Here is a 26,504-nt window from a genome sequence, read left to right on the forward strand (position 1 = left end):
GTCCTCTAACCACCACTGGAATTTATAAGAACTAAATTTATGGTTATTCTAGTCACTGTTAGTATGTACATTCTTGGCAGAAACCTCTCTGAAGTCTATAATTTGAAATTATATACAATAGCTGGAGTCTTGGAATGATAGGATTAAATAATGTGCTAATTTGGAAAAATGAGCACACCAGAATATGGCACCCATTTCTTTTCTGCATATCAAACAATAAACTCTCCCCACGTTATACCCAATAAATCTTCCTTCAGCTCAATCCAAGTCTATTTGTCACACCCAGGAGAGAATTTCTACGTTTCCTTTGAGGCTTTAAAACAACACCATTTCAAAGAAATCTCATCTGCAAAATAAAAGGTTTGAGCTGGATGATCAGTAAGCTCTAAAATTCTCTGATTATGAACTCCTGGAAAATTGTTCTCCCATTGAAACAGCTATAGGCTAAGTGAGGCCAGAAGTATCCAAGGAAAACTCATACTAAGTGCAAGTCTGTAAGTAAGCAGGGCACCAGAAATTCCCACAGTCATTATTAATTGCCAATTAATTAAAGGTTCCTAAAAACCAAGGTTGAGCTTTTTAAATTTCATTTTAGGGAGGGAGACAGACTTGTGATTTCACTGATTTGAGAAACTCCTGATGCTGAAATGACCTCCACCAATGCAGATGTATAGCTTATTGTCTAAAAGAACTGCCTAAAAGGTTGAGACTTAACCATAGTCATATAGATGAAATGTGTCAAAAATCAAGATTTGAATACAAGTCTTCCTGGTTCCAAGGCTGACCCTCTGGCCATCACCCCATGAGGCTTCCCCATATTACTTCTACATATAACACAGCTGTGAATATACTAGAAAAAAAGAAAAAGGCCAAAACTACTTTCTCTTAATGGTTACACTCACCTCTTGGTGCATGCGCACTCTTTTCTTCCTTCTTTCCCTCCACCCTTTCTTCTCTACATCTTTTTTATGCCCCTATCCAATTAATAAGCACCCATTTCCCTCTAGTATATCTCACTGCTCTGCTCAAATTCATTAAACAGAAAGATTCAGGAAATAAATATTCCCTCAAAAAAAGGGGGTGGAATGACAACTAAAGTTTCAGAAACTTCTCACCACTTGTCTCTCACTAAAAAATTGAGAGCTCAAACCAACTTCTCTGCCTTGGCAGGCAATGCTTTGAGTTGGCAATGCAGACGCAGATGACCCATAAATCCAAGCATAATGGAAAGCTCTGGATGCTCATTTCTCTGTGTTTCCAATGCCAGTGAGAAGTCAAACAGTGCCCCCAGTATTGATTCACACATTTTCATCACTTGTGCTGAAAGAAAAGACTTGGCAATGGGATTTTGGCTTGAGCTGGCTGACCCCTAGTCTCAGCCAGGAAGCTGCAAGCATCAGCCTTACAGGCAATAAATATACACATGATAAAATAAAGGAATGGGTAGGATGAGGGAAGGGAGCACAGGAAAATTAGCTATAGGTCAAAAAAGCTCTAAATCCTCACTTTTCCATATGTCTAATTCCTTTGATGTTTGATTTGGCTGGAAGTTTTGCCTGAAATGGTACAATGCCATGGAAGTATTTTAAAAACAAAACAAAATCCTGAGTTTTTAGACAAGTCCCATGAAAAGGCTTTCACTACAACATTCAGGCAAGGTGGCCCAGAGGCAAGCCTTTCATCTGGCACGATGGAAACTCTCATCCATCCTTGTAGCAAAGCCTGCTGTTTAAAAAGCATTTTTCAATATAAATATTTAGTTGGTATTAGGTACCTCAAAATGAGAAAAACAGTTCTTTTTTGAATCTTGGAAGCAAGGTTGCTCACTCCAGAAAGAATGGATGATCCCATGGACAAAAGGCTCATCTCCAGCTTGACTTTGTTATTACCTCAGTGTGACTGTATTTAAATCTTCCTTGGATTTCCCCAAACCAGGGTAGCTTGGCTGCTTATGCTGAAGTCTATAGAGAACAGTGGGACACATGACTTTCCAGCTACAAAAAAGCCATACACATTAGCCTGCTCTCTTACTAAATAATTTAAATTTCTGTCCTGCTCACAGTTAATTTCTTTGAACTAATCTGTGTGAGGATGGCTCCAAGTGTATTCTGTTCAAAATATGACTGGAAAATATTTTTGAAAATAAGTAAAGAAATAGACATCAAAAAGATGAGGTCATTAATTTTACCTGAATATGTAGTTTAGGTACTGCTGGTCGATGTCACTAGGGAATCAGAGAAGAGGAAAAGGGGGAAAATGATGGTCAGTTGTTTAGCAAATAAAAGTATTCATAATTCTCTACTAAGGCATTCTTTATGGCATACTGTGGCAAAAGAACAAGAAGCAGTAGTAAGATACTTGAAATGCAAACTAGCACCTGGATTCTTTTGTTAATATCAGTGTAGAGAATTCCCAGTGATGAAACTCCCTCCCCACCGATGCAGTTGGCCACATGCTCTGTAACCTGGAGTTGCCTGCACATTGAGAGACTGAATAACTTGATTAGTATCACCCAACCAGTGTGTTTCAAAGGCAGGTGACAAGACAAAGGTCATCCTGACTCGGGGACTGGCTCTCTGTCCGTTATGTTGCACTGCCTTTCACCTGGATTTTCCAGAATTTTTTGTCTGTTTCGTTCAAATCAGATACATATTCTGGGAAAGGGGGAAACTTGGGCAGAGGGAACCATAGAAATCATATAAAACAGCAACAATTTCTTTGGGTGATTTCCTCGAAATATGGCCCAAAGAGAATGTGACCCAAGTGGGGACATCCAACTCCTTGAGATCAGAAGCTACCTCATGCTCGTCTAGGAAAGTTTAATTTAAAAGAAAATCTGGAAGGAGTATGTTTCTTTAGGCTAATCCAGGAATAACTATTCAAGGCGGTTCTCAACAAAACTCTGAATTGGGTATCCTCTCATTCTCTCATCTAACCAAACTGACAACAAGGTGACTAGTTAAACCAACCCTACCCTGTAGACCAAAAGTTTCATTGTATCCAGAGAAGAAAGCTGATGCAGGTTTCTTTCTGTCTGCCCAAATTCAAATAGAAAAACCAAGGGGAATACTTATTGCTTCTATAAGCCACAGGTGAGTTCAGGACCTAAGGTTGACAGTTGAGTGGCTTAGAGGAAACTGTACATGTGTATATGAATGAAGACAACTAGGACTACAATATTTCAGATAGCAATGAGAGAGAGAATAGCCTTTGGGACCTAAATGTCACTCTCCCACAATTCTATGCAGCAGAGCTCCAAAGTCCCCAAGTTTATAGGTCTCTAGCTATGGGGATGAACTTTTCTAGCAGATCATTCCTTTTCTTTAACCAAAAATTTTAAAACAAAACATTCCAAAAAACTTTCAAGATTTACCTTAACACACTGGATTTCTGGGCCTTGTGAAGTATTTTGTAACATCCTGTAAATGAAATAAAACATGCCACTGTTACATGCTCATTCTGGTAAATAAACTTAAGCCCACTGTCACTGAATCACATAAGCAAAGGCCTAGAAGGGGTTCTCAAGCGACCTTGGAGCGAGGTCCAAGTGAGTCTGTAGTACAGCCAGACAGATGGGCACCTATCCTGTTTCTGAAGGTCTTCAAGAGAGATGTCACAATCTATGTTACTACATTCCAGCATATAAAGGCGCTCACAGAGAATACTAAACAGAGAAAGGTTAGTCATTCACTAGTACAACAGCCAATAAAAACTGAACTTCCCCCCTTACATGTTAGCTATTGTAAACAGAAACACACAGCACCACATTCAGATTCTGAACAGGAGATAACCATGTCAGAGAAGCACGTTTTCTCACAATACAATATGTCTCACAACATGACATAAGCAAAAAAAAAATAAATGAGCCCTTTATTTAACCCACTCTGGAATTTTCTGGTATATAACTGAAAGCAAATGACCTTGACATAAACCTCCATGCACATTCCCAGGATTTTGAGGAAAGATTTGCCAACATTCCATAAATTGGTCTGGGGAAGTAAATCTTAAGTCACAATATCTCAATTAAAGTTTTCCATGAATGACAGGAAGAGGCAGTCGGGACTGATATAATTGAGGGAAAATTCCAAAGAAGCCAAAGCAATTCAGAAAACCACCAGTGAATTCTGACCCAATCCAACTCTGCTCTGTCTGGAATCTGTTCCTCCTCTTGTCTACACTTTCTCCAACAAGTAGGTGTGTCTTTGATATGAAGAAGCATGAGCAGGATCTGACTCTGTCCTCAAAGCTGTTCCTCCTCTCTTCCAAATCTTACGTATCTCCCTATTATCAAAATCCTCATTTTTTCCTGGCATGCTTTTTAAACTTACCTACACAGAACAAGTGAATGGCAGCCCAGAAATATCCCACTGGATCAAACTGTAACAAGGGACAAATAAGTGAATTATTTAGGCAGAAACAGACATGCACCATATATTGGGGCAACTAGCACAGTTTTGACTACAAAATGCCTGGCATGTTCCAGAATGCTGTGGAATTGGCCAGGGACGATAAACTCTTAGAGACCCCCCCCCTTAACTTTCTGATAGATTGTCCATAAGGAAAGTCTTTCAGGACACTATATTTCAAAACACAACTTCAAAGCTGAATGTTTCAGCCACCAGTCTCTCACCCTAGATGAAGGGAAGGAGAAACATAATAAGCACCCACTATGTGCTAAGTAGATACTATGCTCAATGCAGTTGGATGTCTCCCCTGGGTCACACTTTGGGCTATATATCTAGGAGACTGCACATGTGAGCACACACACAAGTTGCTGTTTTATATATTCTCTATGGCTCCCCGTCTAAATTTCTCCTTCTTTACACAAAAACATATCTTATTTGAATGAAATAGAATCTCATTTGATCCTCACAACCTTTGAAGTATGTGCTGCTATTATGTCCATTTTACAGTTAAGGAAACTGAGGCAAACAGAGGCTAAATGACTTGACTGGGGTCATATAGCTAGTAAGTAAATGTCTGAGGCTGAATTTGAACTCAGATCTTCCTGACTCCAGGTCCCATTATGCCACAAAGCTGCCTTTCAAAGTAGGTGAAAGGATACCATAACTTTTCCATGAATCACAGAATCACAGAATTTGTGTTGCAAAGGGCTTGCTTCAGGGGTGTCAGACTGAAACAGAAATGAGGGAGCTGCTGCTAAATAGTACATAAGGATCCCAGCAGCTGCATTTTGACTTAGAAAACCACATAATGCCATTATCAGTGTTCTATTGTACTTTTATTTATTTTGTTAAACATTTCCCAATTACATTTTAATCTGGTTCCACTGGGTCACATATTTGATACCGCTTATCTAATTTGTTTTATGCAGGGTGTTTCAAAAGTCCTAATGGGCTTTCCACCTGGGGAAATCATTAAGATCTGGGAGGACACCCTATATATGAAAGAAATACTCATTACATATCCAATAAGGGGCCATAAAACCACTGCTTAAAAATTCTAAGGAGAGGGAATCCACTGCATCTCATTGTCGCCCATTTTACTTTTGGATAGTTCCAATTATTAGAAAACTTTTTCTGACATCAAGCCTAAACTGGTCTCTTTGCAACTTCTATGAATTGTTTCTGGTTCTGCCCTCAGAATCCAAATAGAAATGCGTCCATGTGACAGTCCTTCAAATACCTGAACAGAACATCCTATCTCCCACTATGTCTTCTCCAGGTTAAATATTCTTCAATTAATCTTTATATAACATGGACTTAAAGCCTTTCCCCATCTGCTTTGCTCTCCTCTAGACCCTCTCCTATTTATCAAAGTATTTCTTAAGCTCTGGCACCCAGAACTGAAAACAATCATCCACAAGGGGTCTAATCAGGGCAGAGAATGGAGAGATTAACACCTCTTATTCTGGATGATTTGCTCTGAACACCAAGATCCTATTAGCTTCTTATGGATGCCACATTCCAGCGCTGACTCAAAAGTGATCAGACATTTCACTGCAACTCTCATCTCTTCTTCAGAACAGCTGCTTACCAACCAGGTCTCCCCCTCTTGTTCTTGCTGAAGTTGGATTTTTTTGAAGCAAGTATAAGACTTTACATTTATCTCTACTGAATTTAATAATAACAATAGCTAACATTTATATAGTGCTGGGCACTGTGTGCAGCACTTTACAGTTATAATCTCATGGGATCTTCACAACAACCTTGGAAGGTAGGTGCTATTATTATCCCCATTTTACAGATGAGGAAACCAAGGAGCACAATAGTTAAGTGATTTGTCCAAGGTCACATAACTAGTAACGTTTGTATAGCACTTAGTATATGCCAGTAATTATGCTAAGTGCTTTATAATTATAATCTCATTTGATCCTCACAACAATCCTGAGAGGTAGATGCTATTATGACTCCCATTTTACAGATAAGGAAACTGAGGCAAATGGAGATGAAATGATTTGTTCAGGGTCACACAGATAGTAAATCTGAGGTGGGGTCTGACCTCAGCTCTTCCTAACCGGAGGTAGCTAGATGGCTCCATGGAGAGGGCCTGGGCCTAGCGTCAGGCAGACCTGAATTCAAATCAAGACTCAGATACTTATTGACTGTGTGATCCTGTACAAATCATTTCATCTGTTTGCCTCAGTTTCCTCATCTGTAAAATGAACTGGAGAAGGAAATGGTAAACTACTTCAGTATCTTTACCAAGAAAACCCCATAGGTCGTGTTGGTATGCTATGATCCATGGGGTCACAAAGAATTGGACACAACTGAACAACTTCCTAACTCTTGACCCAGGGCTCTGTCCACTGAACCATGCAGATGCCTCTCCTGGGTTTCTTCACTGGAGCTCTGCTTTTGCTCTTAGGGTGGCAGAAAAAGTGAAAATCCTTCCAAAAGTCAACTGAGGTTACCAGAGACGTGCAACGTTAGGCCAGGTGCACATGGTTGGGAGAGAGATGGGGGTGGGAAAGACAACTCGATCCAGTCTCAGACTGTTTCAATTAAAGACTCAATGTGCTACATTGGAAGCAACACCTGATTTGGAAGCACAAACTCTCTGGTCAAATCCCAGCTCTGTAATTAGCTACCTGAGTTAATTTTAGCACTTAAGATCGCTATGTCTCTGACTTTTCATGTGTAAAAGGAGAAAAAAAAATTACTTTTGAAGATCTCTCCAAGCTCTCCCTCTATAATCCTCTGATTCACTCACTCCTATTTTCCTGAGTGCCTACTAGTACAGTAGGTAGCAACAAAACTCCTTGTAATCAGATTGCTCTAACAGTGGTAGACAGGAAAAGGACCAGAAAAAAGGTGGAAAGTCTGGAGTTTTTAAAAAAAATGCAAACCCGACTTTTTAAAAACAACAATAGTAAGTGACATGTACATAGATGTATATAGTTATATAAAGCTGACAAAGTGCTTTCCACACTACAAGCCTACAGGGATTCTAATATATTCTTATTTTGCAAATAATCAAACTCAAACGCAGAAAGAAGAAATGATTTGTCCACAATCCTATGTCTAGTAAAGAAAACTTCTGAGATTCAAAAACAAGCCATTTGACTCTAGGTCTAATGCTCTTTGCATTGTATTTGTCAGAATTCTCCCAAGTCATCAACAATCAATTAACTGGCATTGGTTAAGTACCTATTAGACACTTTTGTTCTTCAGTTGTTTGTCACATCCAACTCTTTGTGACCCCATTTGGGGTTTTCTTGGTGAAGATATTGGAGTGGTTTGCCATTTCCTTCTCCAGGGGATATGAATACAAAGAATGAAATAATCCCAACCCACATGGACTGTGTTCTATAAAGTGAAGTTCTATATATACCTTCAGGTAGGTGGCATGCAGCTAGGTGATACTAGAAGACCTGAGTTCAAATCCAACCTCAGACTCTTATTAGCTGTGTGACCCTGGGCAACTAATTCACTTCACCTGTTTGCCTCAGTTTCCTCATCTATAAAAATGGGGATAATTAGGGTGATGGGAAGATCCAGTTATTTAATGAGTAAAGCACTTTGCAGACCTAGAAGCATCACATAAATACTATCTATTGTTATTATTCATATTTCAAAGCATGGAAAACATAAAGAAAAAAACTAATTTATGGACGTGCACTTACTTGGGAGTCATAAAAGGGGAGACATCCTGTGGCAACCAGAAGGAAGACAGCACTGTAGAGAAAGGGCGGAGTGGAGACATCACATCTTCATGGTTAAGCATTTCACAAACCCTCCCTGGTCGTGGTGAAGGAGGAGGGACCAAAGACTGCAGAACCAAGCCTACCTCTCATCACTCTTTCCAAGCCTGGGTTGTCATCCCATGCTACTTGGGCAGTTCCCCTGTCTGGGACTGGGAAGTGGCAGGGATGTATTTGACAACAGGGAGTTTAACACTTGATGATCTATTTGCTCATTAGTAGGTTCTCAGGAAAACAAGTGACTGGAGACCAAAGAATGACAAAAAACAAGAGGAGGGGACTGGCTGCCTCTTCATTTTTCAGTTGTTTGTTTGCATTACTTACCAAGAGACACTCTATCCTGCATCCCTCTACTGATTTAGCACAACTGTTCTCTTAGACCAAGGATTCTTAAACTGGGGCATTCACGGAGAGATTTTAGGGGGTCTGTGAACTGGGATAAGGAAAACAAAATACATCAACACTAGCCTCTAATTGAAAATGATCATTTTGACAAGCAGGGTGGCTTCAGAAAAACCTGGGAAGACAACGCTAACTGATTCAAAGTGAAGTGAGTAGAACCAGGCAAGTGTTGAACACAGTAATAAAGTGATACTGTAATGATGACCAGCTGTGAAAGACTTAGCTACTCTGATCAAGACAGCAATCTGCGACAATTCCCAAGGATTCATGTTGAAAAATGCTATCCCACCTCCAGAGAAAGAACTGATAAACTTGGAGTGCAGACTGAAACATACTTTTTTTGTCGATGTTTTCTTTTGCAACATGGCTAACATGGAAGTATGTTTTGCATAATTTCACATGTATAACTGATACCATATTGCTCACCTTCTCAAGGAGTGGGGGAGGGATGAGAGGGAGGAAGAAAAATGGGAGCCAGAAATTTTAACAAGTGAATGCTAAAAGTTTTTATATGTAATTGGGAAATATTTAATGAAATAAAAATATATTTTTAAAAGAAAATGATTCCCTCAATTGTGAAATTTTTAAAAAATTTATTCTGAGGAGAGGTTTATAACTTTTACTAGACTGTCAAAAGGTTACATGGCTCAGAAAAAAGAACAGTAAAGAATCCTTGTTCTATGACTGCACATGTAAAACCTATTACAAACTGCTCACTGCCTCAGAAAGGGGGCAGGGTCAAGGAAGGAGAGAATTAAGAACTCCAAATGTTTTTAAATGGATGCTAATAATTATTTTTACATAAAATTGGAGGAAAACAAAATATTATTAAAGTAGAAAACCCTTGTTTTAAACTACAGGCTCTACAATCACAGTTATTTCAATTTATCTAAACTTTATAAGTTTAGATAACTCCAAATGCCTAACACAGACTCATAGTAGGTGCCTTGTAAATTTTTAAGTGCAATTTAACTTTTGAATTAGTCATTTGTCAGGGAAAAGTCTTTTGCAATACATCTCCAAATCCTGACTAACTCAATCAAGAAAATTAAATACTGCTAAGCATATAATAAAGGGGGATTCTGACCAGCTGTGTTTAACAAAGCTGCAAAGGTGTAGGAATTAAAAATCAGTATAGAACAAATTACAGTTCGTTTACAGTTACTAAGGAAAACACCATGCAAAGTATATTAAAAATCTCTCTCACAAAATGACAATATTTTCAATTGCTTTATATTTTGGAAAGAAAATGTTTTCTGTTTTATAGAAACTTGATATTATTCTACAAGCGATTTAAACTATCCAAATTTTTACTTCCCTTTGGTTCTTATTTCATTTCCTCCGGACTTTCACCATCCAGACTTCCTTAATTTCCCCAAATCTCTCTTGGCACACAATTTTAGTTTAGAGGATGGGGAAAAACAACCAAAGTTATCATATGATGATAATAATAATAACAACACCTCCTCCTATGTGCCAGGCACTGTGCTACATGCTTTACAACTATGTTTATCTAATACGTTCTTTGTAACAGCTCTGAGAAACAGGTGTTATCATTATCATCTCCATTTTACAGCTGAGGAAACTGAGGCACTCAGAGGTAAAGTGACTTGCCCAGGGTCACACAGTCAGCATCTTACATTGGATTTGAATTCAGGTCTTCCTGACTTCAGACGAAGTAACTCCATCCACTGTACCACCTAGAGTTACAAATGACCTTAAAGTCTTTCTGGGCTTGCTTGATACCATTCTCAACAAGTGGCCATTCAGCCTCTGACTGAGGCCTTCAGGTGATGGGGAGTCCATCCCTGAGGTGGCTGGCTCCTTGAAAGCAGGGATTGTCTTGTTTTAGTCTCTGTATCTCCAGCCTTTATATTCACAGGGCTCATCCACACTTAATAAGTACTTGCTGAATTGAATTAGATAGCTCTAATTGTTAGGAAGTTTTACCCTACATCAAGCTGAAATGTGCCTCTCTGTAGGCCCCAACCATTACTCCTAATTCTTCCTTTCTTGGAGCAAGCAGAACCATCCAAGGACTCAAATTCAAGTCCTGTCCCTGACACTTACTACCTGGATGACCTTCACTTAACGGCTCTCGGCCTCAGTTTCCTCATTTGTAAAATGGACTTGATATACTCTAAGGTCTGCTCCAGCTCTAAATCTGGAACCTTCTGAAAAACAACCCTTCAAACACATAAAGACTGAGACCATACCCACCCCCACAGGCTACCCTTCTCTCTAAGTTCCAGTTCCTTCAAGAGATGTTTTATATGGTACAATTTCTAGACTTCTCACTATCCTGATTATCGCCTTCTCTGGACACATTTCAGCTAGGTGGTGCAGTGGATACAGCGTTGGATCTGGAATCAGGAAGACCTGAGTCAAATCTAACATCAAGTATTGGCTGTGTGACCCTGGGCAAGTCACTTAACCTCCATTTGCCTCAATTTCCTCATCTATATAATCACAATAATAACAGCACCTACCTCAGATGGTTAAAATGAGGATCAAAAGAAATAATCTTTGTAAAGCACTTAGTACAGTACCTGGTACATAGTAGGCATTATATAAATGCTTATTCTCTCCCCTGTACTCCTACCATCAATGTCTTTTACTGAAAATATTGCACCTAGGACTGAACACAAGAGTCCCATTATGATCTGACCAGGGTGGAGTGCAGGAAGATTTTGACCTTTTTTGTTCTTGACACCAGGACTCATTTAATGCTATAATTACTATTATAACTAGATGGGTAAATTTTTAGCTGCCATATCACACTGTTGGAGTATATTGAACTTGTAATCCAGTAAATCTAGATTTTTTTTCCATACCAACTGTTTGATACTCATGAAGTGGATTTTTTTCAACCCTGCAGGACTTTACACCTCCTTGTATTTGGATGCACAGATGTTAGCACCAAGATTTGGTCCATTGCTCCAGCCTGTTGAGATCTTTGGGGATTCTTTGGAAATCTTTGATTTCCAGCATGTAAGCTCTTCTTCCCAGGTTCATGTTATCAGCAAATCTGATAAGCAGGCCATCAGTGCTTTCATCCAAATCACTGATAAGCAAAAAGCAAAGGGCCAAGCACATCTTATTCCTGAGGCAACCAATAAAGATCTCCCTCCACGTTGACAGACATGCATATTATAAATAGAGCATAAACCACTGAGTCAAAACAGTCAGAAGTCAGAGGTCTGGGTCACATTTATTTATCTGACAAAATGGTAACTATGTGTTACCATTCTATGTGAAGAGAAGTTTAAAGAATTCCCAGACCTGGTGGAATTTAGGGTCTAGTAACAGTAGCCTATAATGCCATCAGGCATCTAGGTGGCGCAGTGAACAGAGCATTGGGGCTGGAGTCAGGAAAATCTGAGTTCAAATCTAGCCTCAAACACTTACTAGCTACATGAACCTGGGCAAGTCACTTAACCCTGTTTGCTTCAGTTTCCTCATAAAATGAGCTGGAGAAGGAAATAGCGAACCAATCCAATATCTTTGTTATCTTTGTCAAGAAAACCCCAAATGAGGTCATGAAGTCAGACATGATTATACAACAAATAATACTATAACATAATAATGTTATATATGTGTATTATGTTATAGGATTATATTTTATCATAAACTGTCATAAAGATCATTATGTATAAGCACTTTGGAAGAGCTGTATAACAAATAGCGATGAGGTGTAAGGGATTAGCAAGGGGAAGGCTGTTACTGACATGGGTTTCAATGTATGAGTAGGAATTCAGCTGGTAAAGAGAGGGATGACATTTTGGGCAAAAGTAATCACACGCTTAAGACATGGCACTGGGAAAATGTGGACAGGTTTAGAAGATGGAGAGTAGTCTAGTTTGACTCCAGTAAAGCATTCTTGGACATGAGTAATATGAGATGAGGTTGGAATGACAAGGTAAAAGGCTGCAGAGAATCCTAAGTGCTAGAAGGAAAAAAAAGTGTAAACTCTAATATGGGAGTCATCAAAAATTTTGAGCAGAGTAATGCAATTTCAACCTGTAATCCAAGTTAAGGAGAATAAGTCTAAATAATTTTCCTCCTCCAAATACCTAGTGAGATTATCAGGACTTCTGCTTAGGCATATAGATAAGGGGTCACAGAGTTGGACACCGGGGAAAATGATTAAACAACAATAACAGGTACAAAAGGCATATGTTATTATCTGTTTAAGATTTGTTTTGTGTTGCTTTTTTAAAAACCCAATTATACAGAATAGTCTGGTCCTACTCAGTATTATAAATAATCCATCTCGAAGAACCCCTGCCATCCTAATAAAGTAGAGTATTTTTACTCAACTGAATGCAAGGGTGGGGAGCAAGCTGGGAAAGCTAGAGAGACTACATCATACAGTGGTAAACATGATAGATTTGGAGTCAGGGCAACATGGTTTGAATTCTGACTTTCTACCTGTGTGACCTTGGACCAGTCACTTAAACTTTATGTAAAATGATGGGGTTAGACCAAAAGACCCCCACACTTGCATGTCAAGGCTTCACTTCCCTGATGTCATGTTACTCAGAGAATGAGAGGCAAACAAGATGCCTTCAAACTCTCATCCTTGAAAGAGGCAGAGCACCCCCTTGTGGATGTCAAGGCAATGCCCACGTATGGTCTTTTATTTAACTATATCATCTCATTTGATTCTCACTGGAAACATTGACAGGCAGAACTATCTGTCTTTCTGTATGTACAGATGAAAAATTTCAGGCTCAGGGGGTTTAAGTGACTCATTAGTAGTTACACAACTAGTAAACGATGGAATTTAAATCTGACCCCAGGGCTCACCTGACTCCAAGTCCACTTCTCTTAGAAAATAGGTTTTAAACTGGAAATCGGGGGGATGTCCATCAACTGAGAAATGGGTAAACAAATGGTGGTATGTGATTGCAACAGAATACTATTGTGATACAAGACATGATGAACAGAATGCTCTCAGAAAAACCTAGAAAAACTTATATGAGCTGACGCAAAGTGAAATGTACTGTGTACAAAGTAACAACAATATCAAGATGATCAGCTGTGAATAACTTAGCTATTCTCAGGAATACAGTGATCCAAGAAAACTCTGAAAGACTTATAATGATAAATGCTATCCATTCCCAGGCAAAGAAATGATGATGTCTGAATACAGATTGAAGTATACTTTTTTACTTTATTTTTCCTGAGGGTTTTTTGGGGGGGGAGGGCCTGTTTTCTTTCACATGACTAATTTGGAAATATGTTTTACATGACTACACATAAATAACCTATATTGAATTGCTTGCCTTGTCAATGATGGGGGCTGAGGAGGGAGGAAGTGAGAGAATTTGGAACTCAAAAGCTTTAAAAAGGAATATTAAAAATTGTTTTTACCTGTGACTGGGGAAAAATAAAATCCTAGGTAAAAGCTATGTTATGATATAAAAAAAGAAAGAAAACAGGCTTTAAATGGCCTTTATTCCTTAAATAGTACTAGAATGACCATGCATACATACATGAAAGAGTAGGAGAATAAATGCCAAGGCAAAATATCAGTAAGTGTATGACAATGAAGTCAGGTGGTCAATAACTCAGGAGCAAAGTCAAACTATGCTGGAGTTGTTTTGGAAAGTTTTATAAATGCTAAGCACTAGTCTAGGGCATTGGACTTGAAATCTAGATAGCAGGCTATGAATCCAAACCCAGACACAACCTCTCAGAGACTCAGTTATCTCATCTGTCAAATGGAAATAATAATACTTGGAAACCTGTCATTGTTGGGAGGTAAGTGCTTTACAAACCTTAAATAACTGTTTAAGTGTGAATTGTTGAAGAAAGAAAAAATTTGACTTAGAAGAGGTTACACAGAAAGTTGGCTGATTTAACAGTAGACTTATTATTAGCAGTAGTAGCATTAATAAAAATAATAATAACTGATTTAGTGTTTATGTTAAAAAGACACAATTTTTATAAAATACAGTACATACCCTCCCTATTCCTGTCTGATAATTTCCAGATATCTCTGCATGGAGTCAACACATAAAATGTTTCCTCTACTAAAGTCCTCCATGGATACTTTTGGGCTTGGGTTTTAGGTTGGAGTGGGGGATTGAAGGGGAAAAGGTAACCGGAAAAGGAAACAGGTTGGTCAGCTTGGATTGCTTGCTTGCTTTCTTTGACATAGTAAAAGAATGGGAGAAATGACTAACTCATGGAGTGGATTCTCTAGGGAAGACTGATGGAAAGAGAAAAGGACATAAGACCAGAAGGCAAGGAAGGGTTTTGACTGGTAACAGAAGAAGTGTCCAGCTTAATGGGCCATCACAGGGCCATCTAAGTGTGGCATAAAATGCTTTAGTCAGCTGGCCACTTTTCCTCCTAAAGCTCTTTGGCAATCCTCAGCTAAATCTTTTGATCACATCTGGAAGAACGTAGCAATTAGATGTAACAGGTCTTTAACACCTTTCTGTAATTCCTATTAATCTCTTTAATAAGAAGGGTGTGCCCAGAATTCTGGGCATTCTATACCCCCCCTAGCAGTAGTAACAATGGGAAGGGCAGGAAGAGGGGAGGAGTGTGGCTGCACCTAGACCAGGTAACAGAAGGCAATGGAATGTTTGAAACCATCAATCTTAAATCCCTGAATCAGGAAGCTTTCATGACTTTAGAGTTTCCTACCTATATTGCAGAGTAAGAGGACGGGAGGTGGTTAAAGGAAGACCTGCTCAGGTTGGAACAAAAAAATTGCAAAGCCAGAAGGGACTCTGGAGATCAGTGGATGTGACCTCTTATTTTAGAGACAAGGAAACAGAGATAAAAGGTTTAGTGCCCTGCTCAGCATCACAAAGCAGAGCTGGACTTAGACTCCAGGGCTGGTATTCTTAGTCCTGGTTTCATGTCCCCTGGCTACATTTCCAGAGCTCTTTCCATTCCCCATACTGGTTATTTATAAAGTGGTGAATACCCAAATTTTTACCAAGTTTTACCAAATGCTGAAAATTTTCCCCTTATTTATATTTTGTCTCCATATCACTGTTCCACAATTGCTGTTCGATCCCGTCTGACTCTCTGGGATTTTCTTGGTAAAGATACCACAGTGGTGTGCCATTTCCTTTTTCACCTCATTTTAAAGATGAGCAACTAAGACAAACAGGGTTAAGTGACTTGCCCAGGGTCATACACATAGTAAGTGTCTGAGGCTGGATTTGAACTCACATTTTCCTGATTCCTCTATCTATTATGCCACCTACCTGCCCCCTATTCCATAACAGTTTATTATTAAATGTTTCAGAAACAATAGCTAAAATCTGGCACAAGAACTAGTGCCAAAAGACAATATGATTTCTATATGTAAAATGCCAATATTCATAATTCATTAATGTGTCTGTTCTAGTATGACAAATACAAATATTTATTCTGAATCAAAAGGAACACAAACGTCCAGTTTTAGGCTCAGAGACTTCTTCACTTACCTCCAGATTTTTGCAGGAGCTGTAAGCTGGATGAAAATAAAAAGACTGGATCAAAACTCACATCTTCAAAAATAATTATAAAAGGAGGCAGATTTAAAATACATTAATAGAGAATGCTTGAATCCTTATAATACAATGAAATTTGTCAACGCTCCTCAATGGGCAGAACGAGTCAGATCTTGGGAGGTAAATCACTTCGACAAAACCTTCCTGAGTTTACAAATCAAGGTTTTGTTTCTTTTTTTTTTTTTTGATTTGTTCATACTATTAACTATGGAATCCACATAGCATCTGTACAGATCTGTAGAGCTGTTTCTACCCAAGCGCAGCAGTTAGCCATTCAATCAACAAGCACCTATTAAGCCCTTACTGTGTGCCAGGCACTGTGCTAAGTGCTAGGGAAACAAAGAATAGAAGAAAAAAAAAACCACCTTCATTCCCTGCCCTGAAGGTGCTCAGTCTAACAGAAAACAACATGCAAACCAGTATATATAAACTACCTATATATAGGATAAATTGAAGATAATCAGTAGAGGGAAGGCACTAGAGTTAAAGATAATCAGAAAAGCCTTTTTGTAGAAGGTGGGATGTTAGCTGAGACTTGGAGGAAGACAAGGAAGCCAGGAGGTGGAGATGAGGAGGGAGAGCGTTTCAGGCATGGGGGTCAGCCAGAGAAAATGCCAAGAACCAAGAAATGGAGTGTCTTGCGCTAGGAACAGGCAGAAGGCCAGTCAACGGATCACAGAGGATGGAAAAGAAAATACGGTGAAGACTGGAAAGGTAGGAGGGAGTCAAGTTATGAATGACTTTGAAATCCAAACAAATGATTTTGTATCTGATCCTGAACAAAATAGGAAACCACTGCAGCTTATTAAATAGGAAGGTGATGTGGTCAGACTGAATTTTAGGAAGATCTCTTTGATAGCTAAATGGATAATGGATACAATGAAAAATGCAACCAATATTTCAGAGTCCTACACACACAGACATGCATGTGGACACGAACACACACCACCTTAACCTATATTAAAAAAAAATGAAAATATGCTCAATTTACTGAACAAATAAATTTATGTCATCAAAAAAATCCTCTAAAATATTAACTGATTAGAGAGGCGTAGCATTCATTGGCTGTAAAGATTACCCTAAGATTTCCCATTAAACTAAAAAACAAGCTTTAGTATTTGGTTGTAGATTAGGGGTAGGAGGAGAGTTTATAAATTTCACCCTCCCCTTATAAAATAAACTTTGATTTTACCAGTGTAAGGAATCCCACCTCCTCCAAAAAATACTTTCTGATCATTCTTAATTCCCTCTCTTGATCCTATTCCCTTGTTGAGCACACCAAGCACACCTATTACTTGTTACTGCCATCTGGTGACAGTATATACAAATTGCAGGGGCAGGTCTTGTGAAGAAACGAATTAATGAAATGGGAAAATGCAATCTACAATATATAGCTATTAAGGTAAAGTTATTTATTAGGCTATAATTATTTAAATAACTGTTCTATGAGAATAATCTACCAACAGGACCATAGTATGTCAATAAAGACACTCAACACTTGAATAGTTTGTTTAAAAGGGCAAAGATGAAGGGCTTTGATTTCCATTTTGGCTGTAAATTTAAAGTATTCTGGAGTTACACATTCACCTAGAGGTAATATGTCTGTTTTTCAGGACATGATTTAATAAATTTCATCCTTTAAGACACTAAAATTAACCCAATCAATGACAAAAAATGTTTTTTCAATTTCCAGAAGTAAACCCTTTGCTTTTAGATAATCTTTTAAGCAGATGACTTCAGCAATAAAACGATGGTGAGTGGACAAAAGAATGAGTTATGTTGCTATGAAGGAAATAACTCATTAATAACCTACTTCTCCCCTTTGCTCAGATGGCAAGTTAGGTAAGTAGATCACTTAATTCCTTCAAGCTAAATGGTACTTCAGTATCCTAAAAAAAAAGGAGTACACCCTTCCAAAGCCAAACTTATACCCAGTGAAGGAAAGACATATATACTGGAGACATAATGATCATCATAATACTTCAATCTTCAAGCTATGGTATGTGTAAAGTAAAGAGACTGATCCCACCAGCCACATAGTCACACCTTGACACGTGTATACATGCAAATATAAACATAGTATTCTCTTATAAATTGGTATTGACTTTTTTTTAATGAAGTTTAATTCATACAATGAACTAATAAGAAGAGCTAAATAAGAATAGTGGGAAGGAGAGGAGAGAGAAGGCCAAAGCCTCTCTGTAAATGTAAAGTATTTCACATTCCAATGGAATTCTCATTTCCCAAAAGGTCAAAAACTGGATTCTTGAAACTAGTAACTATTGACTAGCAAGTTGTAAGAGAGAACTTAGTAAACTCAAGGCATGGAATATAACTGGATTCCCAAATAGGCATTACAAATCTCTCCTCTGTCTAAATCAGGGCACTGTCTAAATCAGTGCCCATCTGCACAATTAGTTACCTCTTTTGAAATGCACTTCTGGTACAAACAGACAATAACTTCTGATGCATTATGCAATGTGAAGAACACAGGAATGGACTGAAAGAAAAGGAGGAAAGTGACCATCAGAAATGAGTACATTTTCTAGCAATGTTACTAATATAAGGGACTTGATTTTTATTTTTAAGAAAAAGTCAACAAGTAAAACAAAAATGTGGGATCTTCGAGCACAGCAGCATATACACACTTTTGTTTATTTTGTTTATGACAAGACATCATAAGGCTCATCATAAGTGATTTGTCCCAGGTCACATACCCAGTGTGTGTCAAAGGCAGAACTCAAATCCCAACACAAAGGCCAACTTTCTGTTCACTATACGACATATCTCTTCTGAGCTTTAGTTAATAATAAATAAAATTAAATCTTTCTTTCACTAGTTTATTTATGTCAAAGTCAGTTGTACAGCTGAATGTACAGTTGGAAGTTAATACTTTTGGGAGGCGGAGTCAAGATGGTGGAGTAGAAAGACGCACATACGCTAGCTCCAAACCCACAGCCCATAAAATATCTGTAAAAAAGAACTCCCAGGAGAATTCTGGAGCAGCAGAAGCCACAGAACAACGAAGCAGAGGAGATTTCTGCTCCAGAGAGCCTGAAAACCTCTTGCAAAAGGTCCCTCGCGTCCCGGACCCGGAGCAGAGCCCAGCCCTGCCTTGGCGGCGTGGCGCCGAAAGGAGCGGATCCGAGCAGGCTTCAGGGACAGAATCTCCAGCAGCTGCACGGGTCCCCCCACCCACAGGTGACAAGGGTCAGTGAGAGGGTCTCTTTGGCAGGTCGAGAGGGGAGTGGGGTGCCCCCATAACTCAGGCCCCCTTGGGAGGCAGCAGCAGACCAGGGCTCCTCAAGCAGGCAGGAGCCCAGATCCATTGTTGAAGGTCTCTGGATAAACCCCCTGATGGAACTGAGTCCTGTGAGGTGGCCCTGCCCTGACCTGAGCACCTGAACTTAATCTCACACTGAACAGCAGCCCTGCCCCCGCCCAAAGCCCTGAGGCTGGGAAGCAGCATTTGAATCTCTGGGCGATTCTGGAGGTGAAGTGGGTATGAAGAGAATATTCAGAAGTCAAGTCACTGGCTGGGAAAATGCCCAGAAAAGGGAAAAGAAATAAGACTATAGAAGGTTACTTTCTTGGTGAACAGGTATTTCCTCCCTTCCCTTTTGATGAGGAAGAACAATGCTTACCATCAGGGAAAGACACAGAAGTCAAGGCTTCTGTATCCCAGCCCACTCAATGGGCTCAGGCCATGGAAGAGCTCAAAAAGGATTTTGAAAATCAAGTTAGAGAGGTGAAGGAAAAACTGGGAAGAGAAATGAGTGACATGCAAGCAAAGCATGAAAAACAAGTAAACACCCTGCTAAAGGAGACCCAAAAAAATGCTGAAGAAAATAACACCTTGAAAAATAGGCTAACTCAATTGGCAAAAGAGGTTCAAAAAGCCAATGAGGAGAAAAATGCTTTCAAAAGCAGAATTAGCCAAATGGAAAAGGAGATTCAAAAGCTCACTGAAGAAAATAGTTCTTTCAAAATTAGAATGGAACAGATGGAGGCTAATGACTTTATGGGGAGTTAATACTTTCAACCTATTAAAGGTAGCATTGAACAGAAAATCAGTTTAAGAAAAAGAAAATTGAAATACAATTATAATTCTTATTAGTTGATGTTCTTTCAGAAAACACATCAGGAAAGCATTCAGTCCACAGTTCAGATTAAAGAATAACCTGAAATTAGGAATCCCAATCCTTGTTCCCATTTCTAAATATCTTCCTTTAGTTTTAAGCCCTCTAATACTCATATGCCTCAATTCACTAGCTATGTGACCAGAGATCCTGCCCCAGTGTTTATGACAGAAGACCTACCAGACAGTTTAGCTGAGAAGTAAAAGGAATTTAGTCATATAATTTGTCAGGTTGGGGATACATGAAGAATCTACTCCCAACCCCTTTCCATGAAAGTAAAACCCTATCAAAGTAAGGCAGCAAATCTGTCTCAAGGGGGGTGATGAACAGATGATAAAGGGGTAAGAGTCAAGGTCCCCTGATCTACTTCTAGTACTAAGCCCCACTGAACTCTCGTACCATTTCTGCTTCTCTGGTAGAATCAATAAACATTAATTAAGTGCCTGCTGTTTGTCAGAAACTGTGCTAAGCACTGAGGATACAAGAATAGGCAAAAGACAGTCCCTACTGACGAAATAAACAATAAAATGATATAAAGAAGTTTACAGTTTCTCTGATAAAGGCTTCTTTTCTCAAATATATATGGAACTGAGTCAAATTTTTAAAAATAAAAGCCATTCTCCAATTGATAAATTGTCAAGGGATATTAACAGGCAGTTTTCAGAGGAAGAAATCAAAGTTAATTATACCCATATGAAAAAACATTCTAAATCACTACTGATTAGAGAAATGCAAATTAAAACAACTCTGAGATACCACCTCAACCCTATCAAAACTCTGAAAGAGATAAGGGAAAATAGTTACACTAATGAACTATTGGTAGAATTGTGAACTGGTCTAATCATTCTAGAGAACAATTTGAAACTGTGCCCAAATGGCTCTGAACTAACCTAGAAAACTGACCCAGCAATACCACTACTAGGTCTGTATCCCAAAGACATAAAAGAAAAAGAATCTACATGTACAAAAATATTTATAGCAACTTTTTTGTGCTCGCAAAGAACTGGAGATTGAGGGGATGCCTATGAATTAGAGAGAGGCTGAACAAGATGTGGCACATAATTATAATGAAATACTACTGTGCTATAAGAAATGACAAGGGGAGCCAAGTTGTCATCAAATCTCCTGAAAGCCTTTGCTCTTCCTTTTCCTTGAGCCTTCCTAGGGTAATCAGTTAAAATGGTGAGGTACTCTCTTGATCCAGAGAACCCCACAAAATCATGCAAGTCAAGGGGTTCAAATCTGTGGGTCCACTTCAAGACCATCCATGAAACAGTCCAAGCTATCAAGGGCATGCATATCCAAAAAGCTACCAAGTATTTGAAAGATGTCACACTGAAGAAACAATGTGTTCCTTTCCGTTGGTATAATGGTGAAATTGGCAGGTGTGCCCAGGCTAAGCAATGGGGTTGGACACAGGGTCGTTGGCCCAAAAAGTGTTGAATTCTTGCTGCATATGCTTCAAAATGCAGAGAGTAACGCAGAACTGAAGGGGTTGGATGTGATTTCTCTTATCATTGGCATATCCAGGTTAACAAGGCTCCCAAAATGCGACAGCGTACTTACAGGGCTCATGGTCGAATCAACCCATACATGAGTTCTCCTTATCATATTGAGATGACGCTTACTGAAAAAAACAAATTGTTCCTAAACCAGAAGAGGAAGTTGCTCAAAAGACAAAGATATCCCAGAAGAAACTGAAGAAACAAAAGTTTACGGCACGGGAGTAAAGAAAACATTAAAATGCAAATAAAAGTGAAATGAAAACAAAAACCAAACAAACAAAAAGAAATGACAAGGGAGATGGTTTCAGAAAAAAACATGGGAATTGTATGAACTGATGCAAAGTGAAGACAGAAGAACCAGAAGATCACGATACACAGTATCAGCAACATTGTAACAATGATCAACTGTGAAAGACTTTGCTATTCTGAGCAACACAATGATCCAAGACGACACAATGACTCGTGATGAAAAATGCTATCCACCTTCAGAGAAAGAACTGAAGAACCCTGAGTGCAAATTAAAGTCTAGTTTTCTCACTATTTTTCTTGTTTTTCATTTTGCAATGTGGAATATAGGAATAAACTTTTCATGATTTCACAGGTATAATTGATATCCTATTGCTTGCTTTCTCAGTGGGTAGGAAGTACCCACTTCCTTATGCATTATGTCGAATATATGAATCCTATTATTCTTACAGGAAAAGCATATGAAACTTTACCAAAAGCTTTGCTAACTTAGAATTTTACACAGAAAGTAACTAAAATATCCATATCTTTTGACCCAGAAATGCCACTGCAAGGTATATATCCTACTGACAAAAAGAAAGGGATCATATACATCAAGTATTCATAAGATCACTTTTTCTGGCAACAATGAATTGGAAACAAAGTGATAACCATAGATTAGGGTGCTTAAACAAACTGTTACATAAATGTAATGGGATACTATGCAGCTGTTAAGAAATGATGAATACAGAGAAGCATACATGACTTGATACAAAGTGAATCAATAAAATAAAAACAGGTACTACAATAATGGAAATAGAAAGAACTACAAACAACTGAAAATCAATGTTGCAAAATTACGAAGAACATTTTAAGCCATGGCTAATGGACTGATTTGTTGTTATTTTTTTTTTACTAATTATTTGTTAAAAATGGAGTACTATAGGGAGATAGTGCAGGAAAAGAGAAAAAAGGACACCAATAAAACATTAAAAATACACAGGAAGAAAAAGCAAGCTCAGTAGGGAACATAAACAAGCAGGGCAATTTTATTATTATCTTATTAAATTTAATATGCTACTTAATAAACTATGTAACAAGTTTATGAGTTCACATGCAGTCCTCTTTTTTGTTCTTTGCATACTGAAATGTTTGTGGTTTTTGTTAATTCTTAAATTAATAACAAAAAAGAAAACAAAAAAATCATATAATAAAAAATAAAGACAGCAAAATTAAAGAGAACAAGGTTGGCCCCAAAGAAAACATGACATGTCCTCTCACTTCTTCACAGAAGTCAGGGGTCCACAGGTATGGAACATAGAATATGTTAGTTTTTTTTTTAATATTGATCAGTTTTGATTAATTTTTTTCTTCTATTTCCTTAAAAAATTTTTCTTTTTTAATGGGAACTGTTCCCTGGGAAGAGGAGGTTATTCAGGGAGAAATCTAGGTGATGTAAAAGCAAAAAATATTATAAAAAGAGATGGAAGTCTATTTTTAAAAAAAAAGCTTTGCTAAAATCCAAGTGAACTATACCCAAAGCATTCTCCCTTCATCTACTACTTTAGTAGTCCTATGAAAAAAAGGAAAGGAGATTAGCCTGGTATGACCTATTCCTGATCAGTCTATGCTGGTTCTTTGCTTCCCTTCCTAGAAACTCATTAGCAATCTCTTTAATGCCCTGATCTTGAATTTTCATAGAAACTGAATTTAAGCTCATTGATCTATAGTTTTTAGATTCTGTTCTCTTTCCTTTTTTTTAAATGAATACATTTTTCCCTTCTTCAATCTTGTGCTACTTCTGTTTTTGATGATCTTTCAAATAATACCCACAGTGACCAAGCAATCGCATCTGCCTATTTCAGGATCTGATGATATAGTTCATCCAGGACAAGGGATCTGCATTTATCAATGGAAGCTTACTATATTACAATCTCTCGTTGAGTATCACCTCCCTGTTGGTCAATTTTGTTCTGTTATTTCCAGTACAAAGGTCCTTCCTGACAGATACAAATGAAACAAAATGAGATCTGAGTGTCTGTTTCTCTCCCTCTCTCTCACCAATGTCCTAGAAAGTAAGGGGTTGCACATCAACTAGGGAATAACTCAACAGATTATAAAAGAGATGATGAAAAAGACATTTTCAGAGAATCTGGGAAGACTTGTATGAACTGATACAGAATAAAGCAAGCAAAAGCTGAATAATTTACACTAAAAGATCAACATTTTAAAAAATGACCAATTTTGAAAGACTTAATGATCAATAATGATTCCAGAGGACTGATGGTGAACAATGCTACCCATTTATTAAGGACCAAGGAAAGGAAAAGATAATTGAGACCATAGGCACAGAACCTCAGTCTTGGAAGGGACCTCAGGAACCATCTGGTCCAACCCAGATTTGACCAAGAATTGCTTTTGTAACAACATCCCCAGAGAGGTAATGGACTCAAGATGCAGAATGAAAGTTACAGTTTTGGATATGGCCATTATCCAATTTTGTTTTGCTTGACCATATTTTTTTTGTTACAGGAGGATTTTTTTCTTTTCTTTTTCAGTGAAAAGTGGGGAAAGATGGGAGGGGGAAAATGTGTTAACTGAAAAAAACAATTACAAAATATAAAAATGAAAAGTCAAAGAATTGAGCAGTTCTTCCTTCTCTCTGGTCTTGTCATCCTCCTACTTACTCTAAGCAAAAGCCCATCTACTCTAGTCCTTCTTTAATCCTCCTCTTTCTTCTAATATGTCCAAAACAAACAAAAAAGCCCTTTTGGTGGTCCTTAGCTTCCCTTGTAAGCTTCAGCTCATTCTGAGCTTTAGCATTCCTGACATTTTTATATGACATTACCACACTCATATTCATTGTCTGTTATCTGTCTTGTTGCTATTTTCTGTTCATTTCTTTTTCAAACGTAAGTTGTATGGTTAGTTCCCTCTGCATCCAAATTGATCTTTTCAGACTAATATGATTTTCCTTCCTCAATGGAATGTTTCCTTTTATGTTTTCAGGGGGAAAAAAGTCTTTCATTTGTGAGCATGCCCTGCTCCTTGACTAACTTCACCTAAAATATTTTATTTCACGGGATGCTACCTATCTTTCCTCTGAACCCTTTGAAATCTGCTTTCCCCAACTTTAGGCTTCACATCAGACAATGGCCAGATTTCTAATTGTTCTCTATCACAAGTTCCATAATGGAGTGGTTGCTTCCCCTCTGCCCCCACCCACCAGAATACCCATCATCTCTACCCTAACAATCAGCATCAGATCCAGAATAAAATTGCTCCTTACTGAATGTTCTACTTCTTGAAGGATAAGATTATAAATAAAGCAAATAAAGAAGTTATTGGTCATTCTACATTTGGAAGGAAGGGTTCCAACAAATGTCTGGATAAGTGAAGTCCTCATCACTACTCTAGCATGCTGAGCCTATGATGTTTCCCAAATTCTTTGTCTATTTTCTCTTTCAGTCCAAATAAATATTAAGCATACTCCAATGACAAAATCACTTGTTTCTGTGACTTTGACTTTTACCCAAATAATCTCTGTGTCATTTCACCATCTCTGGTTCCTGGATTTCATGATTCTTTAATTTTGTAATTATCCCCATTTTACAATTGAGGAAACCAAGATTCACTGAGCTATAACTTGCTTGTCCGAAGTAACACTCCTAGAAAGTTGGTGAGTTAAGACTTTCAAAATCAGGCCTTCTAATTCCACATCCTCCCTATGTTTCATTTGTTGGGGATGTTGTTACAAAAGCAATTCTTGGTCAAATCTGGGTTGGACCAGATGGTTCCTGAGGTCCCTTCCAAGTCTGAGGTTCTGTGTCTGTGGTCTCAACTATCTTTTCCTTCCCCTAGTCCTTAATAAAATTCAACATGAATCTAGTTTTAATAACTGCTTGCTACCATTTTCTAAAGGTTGTATTCAACACTTTTATAAAGTGTAAGAAAATAGTTAAGAAGCCAGCTGTTTTCTTGAGTACTTCACTGAGAAGGAAAGCAAACTGATTATGTAAAAACAGCCTTAATTACACAGCTGGACTCTGTCTGACACACACACACACACACACACACACAGAAATACAAACACAGACACACACACACACATTCTCACACACACCACCAAACAATTTCAACTAAGACCTTCTGTTATGAGCATCTTGAGCCCTGCACTGCACTACCTCCACAGGAGAAACACTATAGAAAATAAGTCAAGAGAATTTAACACCAAAATTTACATACTTATCCACTATGGAGCCAACTTGCATTATGTAGCATTAGCTTTAGGAGTCACTTTTTAAAATGTGCCCTGGGGCCAAATTTGGCTCATTTACCCAGTTAACTAACTCCACATGGGTTTCATCCTTTCTGTGGATTCACACTCACTCACTCACACACACACACACACACACACACACACACACACACACACACACACACCACCACCACCACCACCACCACCACCACCACCACCATCATTTGCTGAATGAGTTTAGTGCTACAGACCATGAAAGAGATTAAGAAAGAGAGGGGGGAAAGGGAGAGA

General features: G+C 38.3%; 1 protein-coding gene across 1 annotated transcript in view; it reads right to left on the bottom strand.

Moving 5' to 3' along the window:
- TMEM241 (transmembrane protein 241) overlaps positions 1 to 26,504 on the bottom strand; it is a 208,670-nt gene that overhangs the window by 124,756 nt on the left and 57,410 nt on the right. The window contains exons 7-12 of the mRNA XM_072604385.1: positions 18,509 to 18,586; positions 16,021 to 16,046; positions 8,087 to 8,138; positions 4,329 to 4,377; positions 3,374 to 3,419; positions 2,189 to 2,224 (exon numbers count right to left, since the gene is read on the bottom strand). Of these exons, the coding sequence (XP_072460486.1) occupies positions 2,189 to 2,224; positions 3,374 to 3,419; positions 4,329 to 4,377; positions 8,087 to 8,138; positions 16,021 to 16,046; positions 18,509 to 18,586 (287 nt within the window). The remainder of the gene's footprint in view (positions 1 to 2,188; positions 2,225 to 3,373; positions 3,420 to 4,328; positions 4,378 to 8,086; positions 8,139 to 16,020; positions 16,047 to 18,508; positions 18,587 to 26,504) is intronic.

The sequence above is a fragment of the Notamacropus eugenii genome, chromosome 4 (assembly GCF_028372415.1).
Source record: "Notamacropus eugenii isolate mMacEug1 chromosome 4, mMacEug1.pri_v2, whole genome shotgun sequence".
In the NCBI taxonomy this organism is placed as follows: Eukaryota; Metazoa; Chordata; class Mammalia; order Diprotodontia; family Macropodidae; genus Notamacropus; species Notamacropus eugenii.